The 22,013-nt window shown below is 41.1% G+C and overlaps 2 protein-coding genes and 1 non-coding gene across 3 annotated transcripts; all 3 read right to left on the reverse strand.

Annotated features, from left to right (window-relative positions):
• Positions 1-56: 56 nt before the first annotated feature.
• Positions 57-129, reverse strand: trnat-ugu (transfer RNA threonine (anticodon UGU)). Its single transcript has one exon. It is a non-coding gene; the product is annotated as a tRNA-Thr (tRNA).
• A 1,561-nt stretch (positions 130-1,690) lies between these two features.
• On the reverse strand, positions 1,691-7,708 carry LOC141342972 (zinc-binding protein A33-like). Its single transcript, XM_073847564.1, has 6 exons — positions 7,316-7,708; positions 7,029-7,124; positions 6,698-6,928; positions 5,661-5,683; positions 5,452-5,570; positions 1,691-2,614 (listed from the first exon to the last, which is right to left on the reverse strand). Exons 1-6 carry the CDS (start codon positions 7,706-7,708, stop codon positions 2,064-2,066), a joined length of 1,413 nt encoding a protein of 470 aa, XP_073703665.1. The 3' UTR covers positions 1,691-2,063.
• A 10,188-nt stretch (positions 7,709-17,896) lies between these two features.
• Positions 17,897-22,013, reverse strand: LOC141343307 (zinc-binding protein A33-like). Its single transcript, XM_073847902.1, has 6 exons — positions 21,570-22,013; positions 21,020-21,115; positions 19,113-19,343; positions 18,965-18,987; positions 18,769-18,887; positions 17,897-18,613 (listed from the first exon to the last, which is right to left on the reverse strand). Exons 1-6 carry the CDS (start codon positions 21,963-21,965, stop codon positions 18,063-18,065), a joined length of 1,416 nt encoding a protein of 471 aa, XP_073704003.1. The 5' UTR covers positions 21,966-22,013; the 3' UTR covers positions 17,897-18,062.

Here is a 22,013-nt window from a genome sequence, read left to right on the forward strand (position 1 = left end):
AGCTTAATTTTAGGACCATTTTCAGAACAGGTGACTTTTTAAAAAGTTTTCTAATCAGGCCCCAGCGAGGATCGAACTCGCGACCCCTGGTTTACAAGACCAGTGCTCTAACCACTGAGCTATGGAGCCTCGCCTGATGGCTGTCAATCATGTAAGTGACATAAAGAGCTCGCATTGAGTTAGCATAACAAAGACACACCTACTGGGCAGACAGCCTAAGATGTCTTAACAGATGCTTTAATGGTTTGAGGAAAAAGTCAAAGCTTAAGGTGTGAATCTGTTGGAGGAGGGCTCTAGTAGTTGGTGGGGCCTTTTATTGGTGTAACACAGAATCCCTGCACATGTATGCATATTCTTACATAATTGAAAACACAAATATAAATCAATACTCAAGCTGTTTTAGTCTGACATGATGATACTCAGCCCAAACAACAGCCAGGCCACTTTCTTGTATCTCAACAGAATTAATTTGTTTAAAAAGTGAGGTTTTTATGTACATAGACACTGTTCTGAAGGAGAAGTAGTAGCTGTGTATAAATAAGGTGAAGACAAACTTGACAGTTCTAGAGATCCCAATAAAAGTCACTCAGTATTACAGTCAGAATTAAAGAGTTCAATAGAATCAGATTCATTTGACTGTAAGTGCTGAGGGAGGATGTTAAATCAAGTCCAGAAATGTAAGGACCCAACTAATAAGGGGACCCAAATAATCATGTAACTCGCATTAAAATATGGTTTAAATGAGTATAGCTGAATACATAACTATACTGATTCACAAGATGATGAACATACCCAGACTGCAGCTTTGATCTTCATTTCGACTAGGTCTACGTATTATCTGCAAAAAAACGTTTTACATGCGCTGGATTGTCAGTACACTCACTGGATCTCGGATTGAACAGGACAACAACCTTTCTCTTCTATTTTTTCTTTATTTTTCACAACTGTTCAAATTGAACTGAACTTCATCACACAACGGTTGAACTGAACTGAATGCAACACAACAACTGAACAGAACTGACTTAAAGTGCTACAGTCATGTAACATGTGATTGTTTATTTTGCTTATTTTGAGTTTGATGAACTTCTGTGAGAAAAAATAGTTAATTCATAAAAATTAGCAAATCCTAAATAGGTATAATCAATTAAATAACCTTTACTAATACTAACCTTAATAAACCAACAAAAACAAGTGGATCCACTACACTATTAACACACTTTTTATATTTATTAAAAAACAAAATTTAATAAAAAAGAAGAGTTCACTTTTATAACATTTGTGTTTTAGTAAAGTGCCAGCTTTTTTTTTTTTTATTTAAGATCTGTTCTCCATTCTGATTTTGTGTTTGTTTCCCCACTCTGTGAGAACCTATAAACCCACATCAATTGTAAAGTAAAAACGGACAACAGGCTTGCAGCTGTTTTATATGGAGCCCAACTTATTAAATTTGTTTGTTAACGTATTACACAAAAAAGTCCAAACATAAATATTACAGTCTCTGTTTAAAATAAATGGCAGTGCTTTTGCAAGATAGAGGTATTTGTCAGAATGCTTGGGTTCAATCAATCAGACAAAATTGCAATGTTTTTTTCTCGACAGGTAAGCTAAACTCAAAGTTAAAAGCATTCCTAAAATGTTCAACCATTTCTTGAGAGCAGTCGACTTTTACCTGTTGAGACATGCCTTTCCTTTAATAGACTTTTATAGACCTGTAATAGCTGTTTAAAATGGCTTAATTATCAAAAAAGATAACATTTCACATCAGCTCACCAATAGGGTGATCATATCCTTAGAAACTATCCCGATTGCAGAATGAGACTTAAAAACTTTACATGCAAAAAGTTATAAAACGTGTTTAGCGTCTTGACCATGAAGGTCAAGTTAGACTTGTTAAGAGTAAGACGATGGTACTAGAGATGCTTAATACAAGAAATAAATATAGCATTAACCTACAACACTCACTATGACACTGTAAAATCAGATTAATTTGACTGTAATAAGTTCACTTAGGAGTTTAAGACTGAAGACTACACACAAACCGAGATTAATTGCAGCCAGTTAAATCACTTCCACAAACTTGACTGGACTCCAACAACCACTTTAGGCGGTAATATTTTTAGAGGGAAGGTTTCATCACGACTATAAAAGAATGGAAAGATTTTCTCTGTGAAGGTGGTTGTCAGCGTGTGCAGATGTTTGTTCCTTACTGCATCACAAAATGATAGTTTTCTTCTGTCCCAGTCCAGCTCCAATCTCACCTTCTGAAGCTTCTCTTTAACTAAAAAGGGGTTGTTGGGGATCTCTGGGGATTGTGAGAAATATTCATCAGCTTTGTACCAAACACACCAGACACTGGTGTTAAAGAAATCTGCTCCCTTCCTTTGGTTTGATTCTGTGGTTACTCCAATAATCCACCATGAATTGTCTCCAACATCCACATCCCAGAAGTGTGTTCCCGAGTTAAAGCCCTCTGAACCCAGAACACAGGAATATTTATCAAATCTCTCTGGATTATCAGGAACCAGTTGCTGTGTCTTGCTGCGTCTCAGACTGGTCAGATCATCAGACACAGTCAGACGTGGATGTGCAGTATTTGGGTCTAGAGTCACAGGAGCTGATGAGAGATACAAACATTATGCTTTAATTCAGATGTTCATTTAAAGGGGACATAGGATGCAAAATACACTTTTACATTGTGTTGATACATAAATGTGTCTTAGCAGTGGGTGGACACAACCACCATACAATAATAAAAAATCCATTTATGTTTTTTTAATCCCTAAAAAACCTAAACATTTTCAATTATCAAGCTGTTTTGATTTTTTGAGCAGTATGACGTCATATTGCTCAAGTCCCACCCATGGCTGCTGATGGACTGTCCTGTATTAGTGTAGAATTCCCAGCGGAACAGATGCATTTTACTCTCAGGAATTGATGTTTATAAAAGATTTAATTTCCAAAAAACAACATAAGAGCTGCATAAACACATTAAACGTCATTAAACATCTGCCTGCAAATTGTGTAAAAATGCCCATTACTAATAAACACACATTTGCCTACACAATTAATAGTGTGTAAATCACATTGTAGTATACAGACCTTGCCTTACTGCACTTTAGTAAGCCTGAATAATATGAATTATTTTAACACTGACAGTAATACTTAATGTAGATAAAACACCTACCAAAAATGAGTTTTTAACAATTGACAAACTTCTTTCAAAGTACTATCTGGATGACCTATATTTTATAAATTACCACAATCTCCTTTTAAAGTGCAATATGAACTGAGCACAAATTAATGAATTTCGGTACAACTGACGATCTCAATTTAAAGAGAAAAACTATCTATCTGAAATGCAAACCAAGAGAAACAAAAACACTAAAGAGACAATAATACATTATGTTCTGCTTAAGAGAGTAATAATGAATCAAACACTCTGTGAAAAACAACATTAACAAATGAACTGGTCATCACTGATATTCGAAATCTGCATATATGATAATGACCTGCTAAACGTTCTAACGAGTTCGCTAAATAAACACTTCAAAGCCTCTCAAAGCTTAACACATAGATTGAACATAAACAGTGCCTTGTGCCCTTCATCAGCCAGGAGCTAAGAGGTAGGGAGAAACCTTTTAAACATACACAGCGTGTACCTAAACGTTCGTGTTTCTTCTCCAATAGCGTTAATCAGAATGAAGCTTCACGAAGAAAGTTTGCCAATGTACACCTGATGTATACAGTCGTGGCCAAAAGTTTTGAGAATGACACAAATATTAGTTTTCACAAAGTTTGCTGCTAAACTGCTTTTAGATCTTTGTTTCAGTTGTTTCTGTGATGTACTGAAATATAATTACAAGCACTTCATACGTTTCAAAGGCTTTTATCGATAATTACATGACATTTGTGCCAAGAGTCAGTATTTGCAGTGTTGGCCCTTCTTTTTCAGGACCTCTGCAATTCGACTGGGCATGCTCTCAATCAACTTCTGGGCCAAATCCTGACTGATAGCAACCCATTCTTTCATAATCACTTCTTGGAGTTTGTCAGAATTAGTGGGTTTTTGTTTGTTCACCCGCCTCTTGAGGATTGACCACAAGTTTTAAGATCTGGGGAGTTTCCAGACCATGGACCCAAAATTTCAATGTTTTGGTCCCCAAGCCACTTAGTTATCACTTTTGTCTTATGGCACGGTGCTCCATCATGCTGGAAAATGCATTGTTCTTCACCAAACTTTTGTTGGATTGTTGGAAGAAGTTACTGTTTGGAGGGTGTTTTGGTACCATTCTTTATTCATGGCTGTGTTTTTGGGCAAAATTGTGAGTGAGCCCACTCCCTTGGATGAGAAGCAACCCCACACATGAATGGTCTCAGGATGCTTTACTGTTGGCATGACACAGGACTGATGGTAGTGCTCACTTTTTCTTCTCCGGACAAGCCTTTTTCCAGATGCCCCAAACAATCGGAAAGAGGCTTCATCAGAGAATATGACTTTGCCCAGTCCTCAGCAGTCAATTCGTCATACTTTTTGCAGAAGACCAATCTGTCCCTGATGTTTTTTTTGGAGAGCAGTGGCTTCTTTGCTGCCCTTCTTGACACCAGGCCATCTTCCAAAAGTCTTCGCCACACTGTGCGTGCAGATGCGCTCACACCTGCCTGCTGCCATTCCTGAGCAAGCTCTGCACTGGTGGCACTCCGATCCCGCAGCTGAATCCTCTTTAGGAGACGATCCTGGCGCTTGCTGGACTTTCTTGGACGCCCTGAAGCCTTCTTAACAATGCAGTGGAAAGTTTTTTTCGGGATTAAGTTAATTTTCATGGCAAAGAAGGACTATGCAATTCAATTGATCACTCTTCATAACATTCTAGAGTATAGGCAAATTGCTATTATAAAAACTTAAGCAGCAACTTTTCCAATTTCCAATATTTATGTAATTCTCAAAACTTTTGTCCACGACTGTACACACACATCGCTATTCCATGACAACAGCGCCCTCTACGGACGGAGCTAAAGGTGTCAGTGACTGGGGGATTGGCTGTTTTGTATTTGGATGTACATAAGAGTCTTTATTTTCTCCCAAAATCAGAGCCACTGAGGATGCAGTGGATTAGTTTGGTTTTTGATGGTAATGTGCCACCGAATACATCTAAATTCTTTTATTTCTACGCAAATAATTTCTGAAAGAGGGACAGTTCAAGGCAGATTTTGCTAAAAAGTTCGAACTCAAGGATGGATCAGTACCCACTGTTTGTGATTCAGCTGCACCTTCAGTAGAAGTAATGCTGCATTCACACCATATCGTAATTACTATAATGTCAAGATGACAAGACGTGGCTTTCTACTTGGAGCTGTTCAAAGCTTTAAACTTGAAACTATCATGCTATCAATGTTTACATTGCATATGTTTACACTATGTCACTATATATCTTAGCTCTTTGAAAGACTCACTGTTTTGAACAAGTTTCTGCATGTTCTTCCAGACCCTGAAGGTCAGGTTCCTCAGGTGATCTGCCACATTAATCAAAGCTCCTGAAAGCATCTGTGGATCCTGCTGTGTACTCTGGGCTCTGAAATAACATTCAACAGTTAAAACTCTAGTAAGTGTAGTGAGTTCACAATCCAAAAACACAAGTGACACAACAGTTCACTTCACTTACCTTTCCATTGTGGCTTTAAAACTCTGCAAAATATGAACAAAATTATTTATTAAGCAATCAATCAATATCTGCATTAATTGTGCAATTAATTGTCTTAAAAGAGTAGTTCACTTTCAAAACAAAAATGTACAGGTAATGTGCTCACCCCCTTGTCATCCAAGATGTTCATGTCTTTCTTTCTTTAGTCATAAGAAAATTATGTTTTTTGAGAAAAACATTTCAGGATTTCTCTCTATATAATGGACTTCTATGGCTCCCCGAGTTTGAACTCCCAAAATGCTGTTTCAAAGGGTTCTAAATGATCCCAGCCGAGGAAAGAAGGGTCTTATCTAGCAAAATGATCTGTTATTTTCTAAAAAAAAAAAAAATACAATTTATATACTTTTTACCCTCAAATGCTCTAACTCTGTGTGTATTTTCTCTTCCAACTTCAAAATCATCCTTCATCACTGTTATACCTTTTTTTGTAAAGGGTGTTTGGTCTTATTTGCACATGAACTTTGTAAACACTGGGTCGGTACTTCTGCAGCGATGTAGGGCGATTTTGAAGTTGGAGGAAAAAATGAGATGGGAGTTTTCTGACATACCCTAACTGTCATGAACCGGAATACACAGAGTACACACAGAGCTAGGCAAGACGAGCATTTGAGATTAAAAAGTAAATAAGTTGTAAATGTTTTTTGGAAAATAACCCATCGTTTCGCTAGATAAGACCCTTCTTCCTCGGCTGTGGTCATTAAGAGCCTGTCTGAAGCTGCTTTTAAACTGCATTTTGGAAGTTCAATCTCAGTGGCACCTTGGAAGTCCATTATAAGGAGAGAAATCCTGAAATGTTTTCCTCAAAAAACATAATTTCTTTACGCCTGAAGAAAGAAAGACATGAACATCTTGGATGACAATGTGGTGAGTACATTATGTGTAATTTTTTGTTCTGAAAGTGAACTACTCCTTTAAAGGAGTTTCTCAATACAGGGTAAGACTTTGACTGGACAATAAGCAAGTTGTCTTGAGCACAAGAAAAAATATTCAGTTCTCACATGTAGAAATGAGATGTCACTGGTGTTCATCTTGTCCTCTATATCTTTAATTGTGTCTGATAGAGCTGAGATCTGTTTGTTTATCTCTTCAAGCTTCTCCTTCATCACCTGAGTCTTCTGCTCTTCCTCTTTCCTCAGGGCAGTGATTGAAGCTTTTTCTTCATCTTGCAGAAACTGATGAAGCTCCTTAAAGTCGTCTTTAATCTGCCACTCGGTGAGCTCAGCCTGAGACTAAACATAAAAACAGAAATATTCACGTGTTTTTATACTGTATAGATTACATTTATGTCCATATAAATTGTGTTTAAAGAATTGAGAATTTGACTCTCACCTTGATTTGCAGAACTGTTTTATTATACTCTCTTTTCATTTTGTCAGAGTGTTTAAGCTTCTCTTGTAAGGACTTCAGTGCTGTTTTGAGCTGCTCCTTGAATTTAACAGTGAAACAGTGAAAATCTGTTAGATTGCAGTTTTTGAGAGATGACATGATATGTTTGCATGTTGTTGCATGTCTTTATTACACTCTGTCTCTCTGAAATAAAAAAATAAAATACAATTCTGGATATAGAAATTAATTATGATATCATTACTTCCAGTAAAGAAGTGAATGTGTCCTACCTTGTAAGATGGAACAAGTTCATTGATGGGGCGGAAACTGTGATTTACATGTTTTTCTGAATCTCTGCACACAACACACACAGGTTGTTCATCATCCAAGCAGAGAAGTTTGAGTTTCTCATTGTGGAGACTGCAGACCTCCTCAGACTCTGAAGTCTTTTCTTCTGTCAGTGACTCGCATAGATTTTTTAACACCAAATTACAAGGAGGGTAGAGTTTTGAAGATTTTCTCCTGCAGATGGGACAATCCTGAGTATTCCTGGTTTCCCAGAACTTCTGAAGACATTCTTTACAAACACTGTGACTGCATGACAGGAAAACAGGACCTATGAAGATTTCACTGCACACAGGGCAAGAAAGATCATCCACAGATACTGTTTTCACCAAAGCCATTCTCAGCTTTCAAATCCAATGATGACTTGTCTTTCACTTTCTCTTCTTGTGCTTCATAAATAACCAGGTCTGCTGTATGTTCTAGTAGAGTTTCAGTCCAGTAGAATTACCATCCTTTTTGTTAGTTTATCTGTCTACATCGCTAAATCCATTTTGATAAGTTGAGATAAGTCACCCTATGACACCAAAGAGAGAAATCCTTCCTGATTCTTTTTGAAAGAAGGTGGAGTTGATTATCTGGTCTGTCTGGTTTTTTTAATCTTCTTTTGTTGATTTTAATCAAGTTTGTCCTGTAAGGGAGTTAAGTATGTGAATCAAGAAATGATTTAACAACTGCACAAGTTGAATTATACTGGTGAATTTAGCATCTTATATCATGTTTCTTTTCTGACGTGCTGTCATACAGTTTGTTGGATTCATAAGTTATTGCTCTTTATGGATGTTTATGGCTGTTTTGTAAGCTTGATTTGTTACTCAGCTATAAAATGACCCCAAAACTCATAGACTTAGGTTTTTATTGGACTGAATAAAACAATTTTTATTCTTGTGCTAAATATTGGACACAATATTTACTGAGTTCACTTATATTTGTATCTGAAGGCTATTTCAGTTAAAAGAAAATTGGCATCGAAGGAGCATAAATTCATCTATGATTTTTAAAGGAATAGTTCACCCAAAAATGAAAATTTTATGTTTATCTGCTTACCCCCATGACATCCAAGATGTAGGTGACTTTGTTTCTTCAGTAGAACACAAAGATTTTTAACTCAAACCGTTGCAGTCTGTCAGTAATATAATGACAGTCAATGGGACCCTCTGCTTTTAGAGTCAAAAAAACATACACAGACAAAACCAAATTAAACCCTGTGGTTTTTGACGATACATTGAGGTCTTAACACACGAAACAATCGGTCTGTGCAAGAAACTGAACAGTATTTATATCATTTTTTACCTCTGATCCACCGCAATGTCTAACTGTCCTGAGCACGTTCACAATAGCTGATGCTTGACGAAGAGCAAGTGACCATAACTTTAGTCGATCAGGCTCAAAAGTTGGGAGTTGGGAGCAAGCAAACATAATCTTGTAGTTTATAATTGGTTACAACAATCAGGATAAGCACAAGTATTTGCCATTTTGAGTATAGCCATCGTACCCACAGTCTTTCTGTGTAAACAATGAGTGACGTATATGCACAGCATAGACAGGTCAGATCTTCAGACAGAATAAGGTGTTTATTTGCACTGTTTGGGTCCAGAGTAACAGGAACTGATGAGAGATAAAAACATCATATGCTTTTATTCAGATGTTCATTTAATCAACACAAGTAAACCGATTGTTTTTGCTGATTCATTTTCTGGCAATTCCATCTAACTTTGGTGTGTGTTGATATAGATAGACCTCTCGTCTGAAATATCTTAGATCTTTAAAAACACTTACTGTTTTGAACAAGTTCCTGCATCTTCTTCCAGACTCTGAAGGTCAGGTTAATTAGATGATCGGCCACATTAATTAAAGCTCCTGAAAGCATCTGTGGATCCTGCTGTAAACGCTGGGCTCTGAAAAAACATCCACTAGTCAGAACTGCAGTTTGAGTTCACAATCAAATACACAAGTGACACGACAGCTCTCTTACCTTTCCATTGTGACAATGTTCTGGAAAATATACAAAATTCATTATCACCTTAAACTAATGTGTCATATAAATGTATCAAATGAGCTTCTTAATACAGCGTAAAAGTTTGAAATAAAAAAATTTCAGTTCTCACATGTAGAAATGAGATGTCACTGGTGTTCATCTGCTTCTCTATGTCTTTTATTGTGTCTGATAGAGCTGAGATCTGTCTGTTCATCTCCTCAAGCTTCTCCTTCATCATCTGACTCTTCTGCTCTTCCTCCTTCCTCAATGCAGTGACCGAAGCTTCTTCTTCATCTTGTAGAAACTGATGAAGCTTCTTAAACTCCTTCTTAATCTGCCGCTCTGTGTTCTCAGCCTGAGTCTAAGGAAAAAAGGCTTAAGTGTCACCTGATCCTTCAAGAATCATTCTAATATCCTGAATTATTATTAGTGTTGAAAACAGTTTAATGTGCTTTATATTTTTTGCAACCTGTTATACCTTTCAGGATTTTTTGATTATTTTTTAAATCACTTTTTATCACTATAACATATCCTTGCTGAATAAAGCATTAATTTCTTAACAAAAAATAAAAAGGGAAAAAATATGTAATGACCCCAACATTTTGAATGGTACTGTTACAAAACTACATTGTTACAAAATGTATATACAATTTGTATAAAAACTAAACTGATCAGGTATATTTGATCACTACCAATTAAATACTCACCTTGATGTGCTGAACTGTTTTGTCACACTCTTCTTTAATTCTTTCTGTGTGTTCAATCTTCTCTTGTAAAGACGCAAGTGTTCTACTGAGTTGATCCTAGAATGTAAGTTTAAAATCTTAAATTAAAACATTTGCCTGTTTTATAGGCTGTTATATGTAGGCCTACATACAGTGCTTACAGTGCAAAATGGCAAAATATGACAAAAGATAACGGTTAAATAAAAAGCCAAACTAGGCTGTCAAATTTTATAATTCATGATCATAGCTCTTATTTATACCTGTGGTCACCTGTATGAACTAGATTGGAACAGACTTCCAACATTATTACAGCATTTCTATATAGTGAGGGACTGCTTTAGCACATGATATGAGAGAGATGACCCTTACCTTGTATGATGAAACTACTTCTTTGATAGGGCGGAATTGGTGATTGGTATGTTTTTCTGAATCTCTGCACACTAAACAAACAAGATGTTTATCCTCTAGACAGAACAGTTTGAGGGGCTCATTGTGCAGAGTGCAGACCTCCTCAGACCCTGATGAAGATACTTGACGTTTCTTCTCTGTAAAGGACTCACATAAGTTTTTTAACATAAGATTACAAGGTGGATCATTCCTTGAGGATCTTCTCCTGCAGACGGGACACTCCCGAGTACTCCTGGTTTTCCAGAACTGTTGAAGACATTCTTTACAGACATTGTGACCACATGACAGAAGAACAGGAAAACGTACTCGGTTACTAACGTAACCTCGGTTCTCTCTAGAGAGGGAACGAGTACTGCGTAAGAAGTATCTTACGCTAGGGGAAAATCCTTTTCTGCGAGATATTGAAGCCAAAAATTATCCTTAATTTTGAAATAATGTAAAGCGCGTTGCAGCAGCATACAGACATAGGCGAAACAGCTTGCGCGCCTATTGGCTGCTCTGCGGCAACTGCAGCAGCCTATTAGAGCGAGGCCTGACGCGACGCCAGATCCAATGGGGGCATTTTGCGCCCTTTGCGTCGCTTCGCGCCCTTTTCGTAGCTTCCCGCCTAAAAGGGCGTGGTCTAGACCTATAAATATCGCTCATAGGCAGCTATTATCTGGTTTTTCATCATCAAAGCAACCAGAGCGTGCGCATGCACGGCAAGATACGCAGTACTCGTTCCCTCTCTAGAGAGAACCGAGGTTACGTTAGTAACCGAGTACGTTCTCTTACAAGAGGGAACGAGTACTGCGTAAGAAGTATCTTACGCTAGGGGACCCAGTGTAAAACGCCGTGCATGCTGAGATCTGACACCAAAGACCCAAGGGCGAAAGCCCGGGGTTCATACAGTTCATAATCACCTATGGAACTCACAGGGAGTCCGGGGAAGAGGGAGGGGCAATGCCGCACTCTTCCACATAGTGCAGCGTCACTCAGACGCTAAGTAAACGTACATACAGGGCGGGGTTACGGCCTGAGCTGACGTAAGAATAAGGGTCTTCACACAGTTTGCTCAGACACATCTTGTGCTATCACTTTCACTGTCGACCCTAGAGCTGTGCTCAGTAGACGCAGCATTCCGAGCTGATAACATCAGGTCAGACAACACTGAACATCTAGACTGACAGCAATCTGGCCTGTAAGGCGGGAACCTCCAGGTTGTAAAACCTTATAAATGTAGACGGAGAGGCCCAGCCCGCCGCCGTACAAATATCTTGCAAGGCAATCCCACTCGACCACGCCCACGATGAGGCCACGCCCCTCGTGGAATGTGCTCTGACACCTAGCGGGCACTGCATGCCCTTGGAAGCAAGCATATGCCAACGCAATAGCATCAACTATCCATCTGGATAAGCTCTGTTTCGACGCGGCCAGTCCCTTGGGACGCCCGTAAAACGAAACAAAAAGCTGCTCTGTCTGTCTAAAAGCAGACGAGCGAGACACGTAAGCTCGTAATGCCCTGACTGGGCATAGGAGGCTCGCGTCCGTTTCCTCATCATTGACCGGTAGGGCTGACAGCGCGATGACCTGTGCCCTAAACGGTGTGTTGAGGGATTTTGGAACGTAACCATGTTTGTGTTTGAGTATGACTTTAGAGTCATTAGGTCCAAATTCCATGCACGTCGCGCTCACAGAGAGTGCGTGCAAATCCCCTATGCGCTTCACTGAAGCGAGAGCCAGCAGAAACACGGTCTTAAGAGACAGGTATTTCAAATCAATAGTCTGCAGAGGCTCGAATGGTCCACCTTTCATGGCCTCTAGTACCACAGAAAGGTCCCATACGGGGACTGTGGGAGGTCTGGGGGGATTTAGTCTTCTAGCTCCCTTCAGGAAGCGAATAACTAAATCGTTCCTTCCTATTGACTGACCTAGCGTTGTGCTCGAGAACGCTGTTATGGCCGCCACATAGACTTTGAGCGTGGACGGGGTTCTGCCCTTGTCCAGCAGCTCTTGTAGAAAGGAAAGCACCTCAATCACACCACAGTTAGTGGGTGACGAGCCGCGAGCTGCGCACCAGCCCGAAAACACTGACCATTTTGAGGAATAGAGCCGTCTCGTAGACGGGGCTCTAGCCTGCGTGATCGTGTTTAATAGTCCTTTAGGGAGTTCATCATATATTCGCTGGTGGCCCAGACATGAAGGGACCACAGCTCTGGGTGAGGGTGCCAAATCGAGCCGCTGGCCTGAGAGAGAAGGACTCTCCTCACTGGTATCGGCCACGGGACAGTGCTCGTCAGCTGCATCAGCGCTGGGAACCAGGGCTGGTTTTCCCAAAACGGCGTTATCAGCAGTATTGAACATCCTTTTTCGCTGACCCTCTCTATCACCTGAGGTAGGAGAGAGACGGGGGGAAAAGCATAGAGATGACGGCGGGGCCATTCGTGGGCCAGCGCGTCTCTGCTTTTTGAGTAAAATTCCAGACAGTGAGCGTTGTTCGGAGACGCAAACAGGTCTACTTCCGCTCTGCCGAATTTCTTCCACAGTAGTTGTACTGTCTGTGGGTGTAGAGACCATTCGCCTGCTGGAACATTGTTCCTGGACAGTCTGTCTGGCCCTATGTTTAGAAGCCCCGGCACATGCGCTGCTTTCAGCGAGCGCAGGTTGCGCTGAGCCCATACCAGGAGGCGTTCTGCAAGTCTGTATAGGTTTTTGGACCTGAGACCGCCCTGGCGATTTATATAGGAAACCACTGACATGTTGTCCGAGCGGACTAATACATGGTTTCCTTTTATTTGGGGACAGAAGCGCATCAGCGCGTTCTGTGCTGCCAACATTTCGAGGCAGTTGATATGCAGGAGCTTTTCCCGTTCTGACCACTGGCCAAAAGACGGTCTGCCCTCGAGCAGAGCCCCCCATCCCGAGGTGGACGCGTCCGTAGACACCACTTTTATTCTCGAGGAAGTCCCCAGGCTTACACCTAACTGGTACCAGTCGATTGCTCTCCACGGATTCAGGGCTGTGACACATTACTGATTGACCGTGATACGAAGCCGACCGGGCGCCCACGCTTGACGCGGGACGCGCGCTTTCTGCCAGAACTGCAGTGGGCGCATACATAGCAGACCCAGCTGCAGAACTGATGACGCTGAGGCCATGAGACCCAGCATTTTCTGAAATTTTTTGAGCGGGACAGACGCGCCGCAGCGGAACGAGCCCGCTGTGCGCTGAATGTCTGCTGCGCGCTGTGGTGACAGCCGCGCTATCATTGACAGCGAGTCCAATTCTGTGCCCAGGAAGGAAGTTTTCTGACTGGGGGATAGTGAGCTCTTCGCCCAATTGACTCTGAGACCCAAATTCTCGAGGTGATCAAGTAACATGGGCGTATGCTGTACAAGCACTGAGCGAGACTGCGCTAGAATCAGCCAATCGTCCAAATAGTTCAGTATGCGCACGCCTTTCAGTCTGAGAGGAACGAGCGCTGAGTCCATGCACTTCGTAATGTACGGGGTGCCTGGGACAAACCGAACGGCAGGACTGTGTACTGATATGCCTGGCCCTCGAAGGCGAGTCTCAAAAATCGCCTGTGACGTGACGCTATCTGTATTTGAAAATACGCGTCTTTCAGATCCATTGACACGAACCAGTCTCCTTGGCGAACTTGCGCGAGGATTTTTCTGGTCGTGAGCATCCTGAACCGACGCTTCACCAACGCTTTGTTCAGTTTCCTTAGATCTAATATGGGTCTGTGACCCCCGTCTTTTTTCGGTACCAGGAAATATCTGCTGTACAGCCTCCCTTCGCTTTGAGCTTGAGAAAGGGGCTCTATGACCCCTTTGCTCAATAGTTTCGCCACTTCGGCTCGAAGCAGGTGTGCTGCTTCTGTCTGCATTGTGGTCTCGACGCGCGCTGTATAGCGGCGCGGACGTCGGTGAAACTGTAGCGAATAGCCTCCTTTTATAATGTCCAGCACCCATTTCGAGACCCCTGGAAGCTTTTCCAATGCGTTTGCATGAATAGCTAGAGGCTGAATACGAAGCGCGCTCCGTTCTTTCATTAACGGAGTGGTTTCGGTATGCTGTGGCACCAGAGACGTGCTCGTGACATTCGGGGCGTGGGGCACGCTGATAGCGGGAACTATTATGTCTGTGTGTGTATGTGGATGTGTGGCAACAGGCACATTTAACACACTGCAAACACCGTTCGCCTGCATACACGTTAGTTTCGTTTGTACAGAAACCTTTTGACGTGCATAATGTGATGTCTGTGAGCACTGTTAAGTGGACACGTTTACCACATGTGAAGCGCAATCGATCTGAGCCGATTTTATGTTCGCAGGGTCTGTATGACAGGTTGTGCTTGTGTGTAGAAATGAGCACTGGAGGAGTGGGCATTTTTGACTACACGTGAAACACCATCGGCCGTGGCCGGGACTCCAGAAAATACACTCTATTGGGGGTTTATCTGGGTAGCCGTGAAAACAACCTTTGTGTGCAGGCAAGCGGGCGACAGAACCGGCTTGTTGGCTGCAGCAAACACTGGAACAGTCACATTTAACACACTCCAAACATCGTTCGCTTGCATGGAGCGAATGCACGCTGATTTCATGCAAAACGTGCTCGTGATATTTGAGGCATGGGGCACGCTGATAGCGGGAACTATTATGTCTGTGTGTGGATGTGGCTGTGGGGCAGCGGGCACATTTAACACACTCCAAACAACGTTCGCCTGCGTAGAGCGAATGCACTTTTGGTTTCGTTTTCACAGAAACCGTTTGACGTGCATAATGTGGTGTCTGTGGCCACTGTGAAGCGGGCATATTTACCACGTGTGAAGCGCAATCGATCTGAGTCGATTTTATGTGCGCTGTGCTTGTGTGTAGAGATGAGCACTGCTAGTGGGCATTCTTACACGTGAAACACCATCGGCCGTGGCAGGTTGTGAAGCGCAATCGATCTGTGTCGATTTTAAGTGCGCTGTGCTTGTGTGTAGAGATGAGCACTGCAGTGGGCATTCTTACACGTGAAACACCATCGGCCGTGGCCGGTTGTGAAGCGCAATCGATCTGTGTCGATTTTAAGTGCGCTGTGCTTGTGTGTAGAGATGAGCACTGCAGTGGGCATTCTTACACGTGAAACACCATCGGCCGTGGCCGGTTGTGAAGCGCAATCGATCTGTGTCGATTTTATGTGCGCTGTGCTTGTGTGTAACGTTAGAGATGAGCACTGGTTAGTGGGCATTCTTACGACACATGAAACACCATCGGCCGTGGCCGGGACACCAGACAATACACTTTATTGGGGGTTTATCTGTGTAGCCGTGGGAACGACTTTTGTGTGCAGGCAAACGGGCGACGGAGCCGGTTTGTTGGCTGCAGAAAACACTGGAACAGTCACATTTCCTGGAACTGGACGAGCGAATAACTTTGGTGGGGGTCCGGCAACAGCGGGACTCGTACACCGTCGTTTTCCCAGTTGTGCTAGGACGATTTCGGAGGCTCAGGTTTCAACTCAATCCTGGGCCGCGGGCCGCGTCTGGCGGGGCGGCGGCCAGACGAGAAAAACGTCAGAAAGCGTTAACCACGGGTGCCTCTCAGCAACGGTGAGAGACCATGTTACGCAGCGCTGACGCGGCTAGGCGGCGGCGAAGCAGGTTTGACGTCTGACGGCAAGCTTTAGAGGGGAGGGCCGACTTAGCACGCCGTCCAGCGGAGGGCAGACATAAGTGGGCTGCTATCGCCTCTTCTGAGCAGCATGCGCGTTCCTGCTTTGGCGGGAAACGGAAATCAGAATCAGAAACCTCTTCCTCCTTCATGGCCCCCCTCGTCAGCGGCGTCGATGGAAGCGGTGGCAGACAGCGGCCGCTTTACGTCCGGAACAGAGGCTGACGAGGTCGATGAAGCAGGCGGGCGAACCGGCGAGCTTTGTCGGCTGGGGGAAGTGTCCGGGGCCCGCTGGGCACGGCGCTTTTTACGGCGCTACACCGCGGCGGGCGGGGGAGCAGTCTCAGTGAAGAAGGCAAGGCAAGTCCTCAGAGTCACCATTGGCATCTGCACGAGCCGTATGAAGGCATCTTTAAAAAGACGCTTTGCTCTTTTTAGAGAAACAGTGTGTATCGCAGCGGCGACACACACTGTAGATTATAAAGGATATAGGCGCCGGAAAGCGCAGCAGGAATGCACGGAAGGCGGCGTGGCCAGCAGCTTCAGTGGCTCGTCCCGCTGAGATGCTTGCAGTCAAACGGCGGCTTCTTATCCGGCTCCAGCGATGCGTGTGCTTCGCTTGAAGGATGAAAAATCAGATAATAGCTGCCTATGAGCGATATTTATAGGTCTAGACCACGCCCTTTTAGGCGGGAAGCTACGAAAAGGGCGCGAAGCGACGCAAAGGGCGCTAAATGCCCCCATTGGATCTGGCGTCGCGTCAGGCCTCGCTCTAATAGGCTGCTGCAGTTGCCGCAGAGCAGCCAATAGGCGCGCAAGCTGTTTCGCCTATGTCTGTATGCTGCTGCAACGCGCTTTACATTATTTCAAAATTAAGGATAATTTTTGGCTTCAATATCTCGCAGAAAAGGATTTTCCCCTAGCGTAAGATACTTCTTACGCAGTACTCGTTCCCTCTTGTAAGAGAACTGAAGACTTCACAGCACACGGGACAAGTAAGATCTTCCACTGATAGTAAATCCATTCTCACACGTTCAAATTTCTCCAACGATCTAAACTTTACTTTTACTTTGAGAATGCCTTTTGCGTTTTAGAATTTGTCGCAACTGAGGAAAAACAAGAATCACTTCCTAGGTGCAACGGGGGTGGAGTTTCTGATAGTGTGGACTGGATTTAGTGCTGTGAAACAAAACGAAAACAAAATCTACCACAAAGCAAAAAAAAAAATGTAATACCAAATATCCCCATGTGAAAATATATTTGCCCCTATAATTCTATGAACTGCATTCATAATGGAGTTCTGCGGAACTTGATGCAACCAGTCCTGATTCCTACATGAACATGAACATTAAGTTGGTTAAAAGGTGTTCCCCAATAACACGCTATGCCTAAGTGAAAAAAAATCCGTTCCTATGCTGTATATTTGACAACATATGTCACCTGTATTTGTATCAGAACACGTTATAGCTTCTGATTCATAGATACTTTTTATTTTGCTGCCATCTACCAACAACACAAGGTATTACATTGGCATATTAAGGGGAAAAGGGCAGCATTGTACAGTTACAGGACAGTTAATAAAACATATAAATAGGTCTCACACATGACAAAAACAAACCTAAACAACTTGGCAGACATCGAAGATATCTTAAGTGGCTTAAGTGGCTCTTGTAGTTGGTGAGGCCTTTTAATAGTTATAACACAGAATCCCTGCACATGTGCATATTCGTTCATGAATGAAAACCACTTTCTTGTATCCCAATTGACTTAATTATTCTTACAGCAGCAAATGGAATGTGAACAGAATTATCAGTAAACATGTTTTCACTCTGTTTAAGACACACTAAGAGACATTTTCACTCAACTTATTGTGTTATTTTGTATTTATATATTTGATTCTTTCTTTAATAGATTTATTTTGTTCACTGTCATGTAAAAGCCTGTCAGGCATTGCACTGCTTTTCTGTTGTTACCACCATTTTAACCGGTAATATCCTCAGAGGGGAATTTACATCACGACTATAAAACAATGGAAAGACTGTCTCTGTAAAGGTGTTTGTCATTGTGTGTAGTGTTGTGTTAGTTACAGGATCACAGAATGACAGTTTTCCCCTGTCCCAGTCCAGCTCCAGTCTCACCCTCTGAAGCTTATCTTTAACTGGAAAAGGTTTTTTGTATTTTTTTGGAGTTTGAGAGAAATATTTTCCATTCTCATACCACATGCACCACACACTGGTTCCAAAGAAATCTGTTCCCTTCCTTTGGATTGATTCAGTGGTTACCCCAATAATCCACAATGAATTGTTTCCAACCTCCACATCCCAGAAGTGTGTTCCTGAGTTAAAGCCCTTTGAACCCAGAACACAGGCATATGGGTAAAACCTCTCTGGATTATCAGGAAAAAGTTGCTGTGTCTTGCTATATCTCAGACTGGTCAAATCATCAGACACAATCAGAAGTGGATGTGCAGTGTTCGGGTCCAGAATAACAGGAGCTAATAGACACAAAAAATTTAGAAGTTCATTTAATCAACATGAGTGAACAGACTGTTGTTAATAAACAAATTTTCTGGTAATTCCTCTAACTTTGGTTTGTGTTGTTATATAGATAGATGTTATCTGAAATATCATAGATCTTTTAAAGACTTACTGTTTTGAACAAGTTCCTGCATCTTCTTCCAGACTCTGAAGGTCAGGTTTTTCAGGTGATCTACCACATTAATCAGAGCTCCTGAAAGCATCTGTGGATCCTGCTGTGAACTCTGGGCTCTGGAATAACATTCAATAGTCACAAATGCAGTTTGAGTTCACAATCAAAGACACAAGTTACACAACAGCTCGCTTACCTTTCCATTGTGGCATTAAGGTTCTGGAAAATACACAAAATGTATTATCACCTTAAATAATTAATATTTGCATACATATTAATAAATATAAATGTGTCAAAGGAGTAAAAGTTTGAAACAAAAAATAAATATTCAGTTCAGTTCTCACATGTAGAAATGAGATGTCACTGGTGTTCATCTGCTTCTCGATGTCTTTTATTGTATCTGATAGAGCTAAGATCTGTCTGTTCATCTCCTCAAGCTTCTCCTTCATCATCTGACTCTTCTGCTCTTCCTCCTTCCTCAGTGCAGTGACTGAAGCTTTTTCTTCATCTTGCAGAAACTGATGAAGCTTCTTAAACTCTTTTTTAATCTGCTGCTCTGTGTGCTCAGCCTGAGACTGGGGGGGGGGGGGGAATAATTAATAAGTCATTTCTACAGTCTTCAGTGTCACATGGTCCTTCAGAAATCATTCTAATATGCTGATTTATTATCAGTGTTGAAAACAACTGTGCTGCTAAATATTTTGAGGGAACTTTTTAAAAAAAGAAAATAATTCTTTTATTCCCCTAGGATGTGTTAAATAATAAAAAGTGGTAGCAAAAACTTAAATTGTTAGAAAATATTTCTATTTTAAACAAATGCTGTTCTTTTTAACTTTTTATTCATCAAAGAAATCCTGAAAAAAGAACCACAGTTTCCAAAAAATATTAAGCTGCACAACTGCTCCCAACATGGGCATGGCTCAAATTTACTTATCTGACTGTAGGTATCATACCAAAAACAAGTGCATTATGGAGTACCTCAAGGCTCAGTACTAGGACCATTACTTTTCATGCTTTACATGTTTCCCTTGGGAGATATTATCAGGAAACATGATGTTAGCTGTCACTTTTATGATGATAATACTCAGCTCTATATTTTTTTGCGGCCCAAAAAAACATACTAATTTGCAAAACTAATGGATTGCATAGTTGATATAAAAAACTGGATGACAAGTAATTTCTTACTGCTAAATTCTGAAAAAAAAACATGTTAATAATTATTAGACCAAAAACCTCCACATGTAATAACCTAGAATACTGTCTAACACTTGATGGCTACTCTGTCAATCCTCCCGTCATCAGGAACCTAGGTGTGCTATTCGATAGCAATGTTTTCTTTGAAAGCCACGTTTCTAGAATTTGTAAAATCGCATTTTTCCATCTGAAAAATATATTTAAATTACAAAATATGACGTCAATGTCAAATTCAGAAATTCGCTTAAAAAACAAACTCCAGCTGGTCCAAAATGCAGCAGTTCTTACTAGAACCAGGAAGTTCTTTCATTCTGTGATCCTAGCACAAGACCATGGTAACTAGACGAGTCCTCTGCACAATCTAACTTTGTTGCAGCATGGAATTAAACTGCTGGTTTCGTCTGGCCCAAGCAGAACGATGGAATTTTGGTTCCTTTAACATAATACCCTGTTGAAAAAACCAGCATATGCTGGTTAGGTATGTTTTGAAGCATGGTTGCTGGTTTAAGATAGTCCTTAGCTGGTTAGATGATGGTCCTAAGCAACTAGCTCCTGCTCAGGGCCAGCTAAGGACCAGCACATGACCAGATTCAACAGCTCATGATCAGCACATGACCAGCTAAGGACCAGCTGGTTTTTCAACAAGGTATTTTCATGTTTAATAGCACAAAGCTGCTTTGACACAATCTGTATTGTAAAAAGCCATATATAAATGATGGTGACTTGACTTGACAACATTGATTATAAAGAAATAAATCAGCATATTAGAATGATTTCTGAAGGATCATGTGACATTGAAGACTAGAGTAATGGCTGATGAAAATTCAGCTTTGCATCACAGTAATAAATTGTATTTTAAAATATATTAAAATAGAAAACCATTCTTTTAAACTGTAATAATATTTTGCGATATATTGCTGTTTTGTCTGTGATTGAACATTGAACAGAATTCTTTAAAAACCTTACTGATCCCAAGATTTTGAACAGCAGTGTATATACAATTTATATAAAAACTGAACTAATCAGGTGTATTGGATCACTACAATTAAATACTCACCTTGATGTGTTGAACTGCTTTATTACACTCTCCTTTAATTCTTTCTGTGTGTTCAATCTTCTCTTGTAAAGACTTAACTGCTCTACTGAGCTGATCCTAGAAAAATTAAAATCTGTTCAATTAAAACATGACATTTGCCTGTTTTTATAGGATGTTATATGTAGGCTACATTCAGTGCCAACGAAAAGTACCTCCAATCAAAATATTTCACAATATTTTAGTTTTGTTGACACAAAATATGTCAAAAGATTCATTGTTAAAAATTAAGACAAACTAGTACACTTTCTGGTTGTCAAATGTTATAGTTCATGATAATAGTTTTTAAAATAATTTACACCTTTGGTTAACTGTACGAACTTGGAACTGACTTTACACAGTATATCCCTGAAAAATGACTGTGTAGCTGCTTAAAATAATTGAAAAAGTGACTTAAATGTCCAAACAGGTCTGAGGCCACTGTAAGTAGTGCATAGTCTGAGCAAAATTAAACAGTTCTATGTTTATACTGAGGGACTGCTTTAGCACATGATATTAGAGAAATGACCCTTACCTTGTATGATGAAACTACTTCTTTGATAGGGCGGAATTGGTGATTGGTATGTTTTTCTGAATCTCTGCACACTAAACAAACAAGATGTTTATCCTCCAGACAGAATAGTTTGAGGGGCTCATTGTGCAGAGTGCAGACCTCCTCAGACCCTGATGAAGATATCTGACTCATCTTCTCTGTGAAAGATTCACATAAGTTTTTTAACACAAGATTACAAGTTGGTTCATTCCTTGAAGAGCTTCTCCTGCAGACGGGACACTCCCGGGTACTCCTGGTTTTCCAGAACTGTTGAAGACATTCTTTACAGACATTGTGACCACATGACAGAATAACAGGAAAACTGAAGACTTCACAGCACACGGGACAAGTAAGATCTTCCGCAGATAGTAAATCCATTCTCACATTCTAATAACTCAAATGATCAAGCGATCTTTAGTTCAGGGA

This window comes from Garra rufa, chromosome 9 (genome assembly GCF_049309525.1).
Source record: "Garra rufa chromosome 9, GarRuf1.0, whole genome shotgun sequence".
Lineage (NCBI taxonomy): Eukaryota > Metazoa > Chordata > Actinopteri > Cypriniformes > Cyprinidae > Garra > Garra rufa.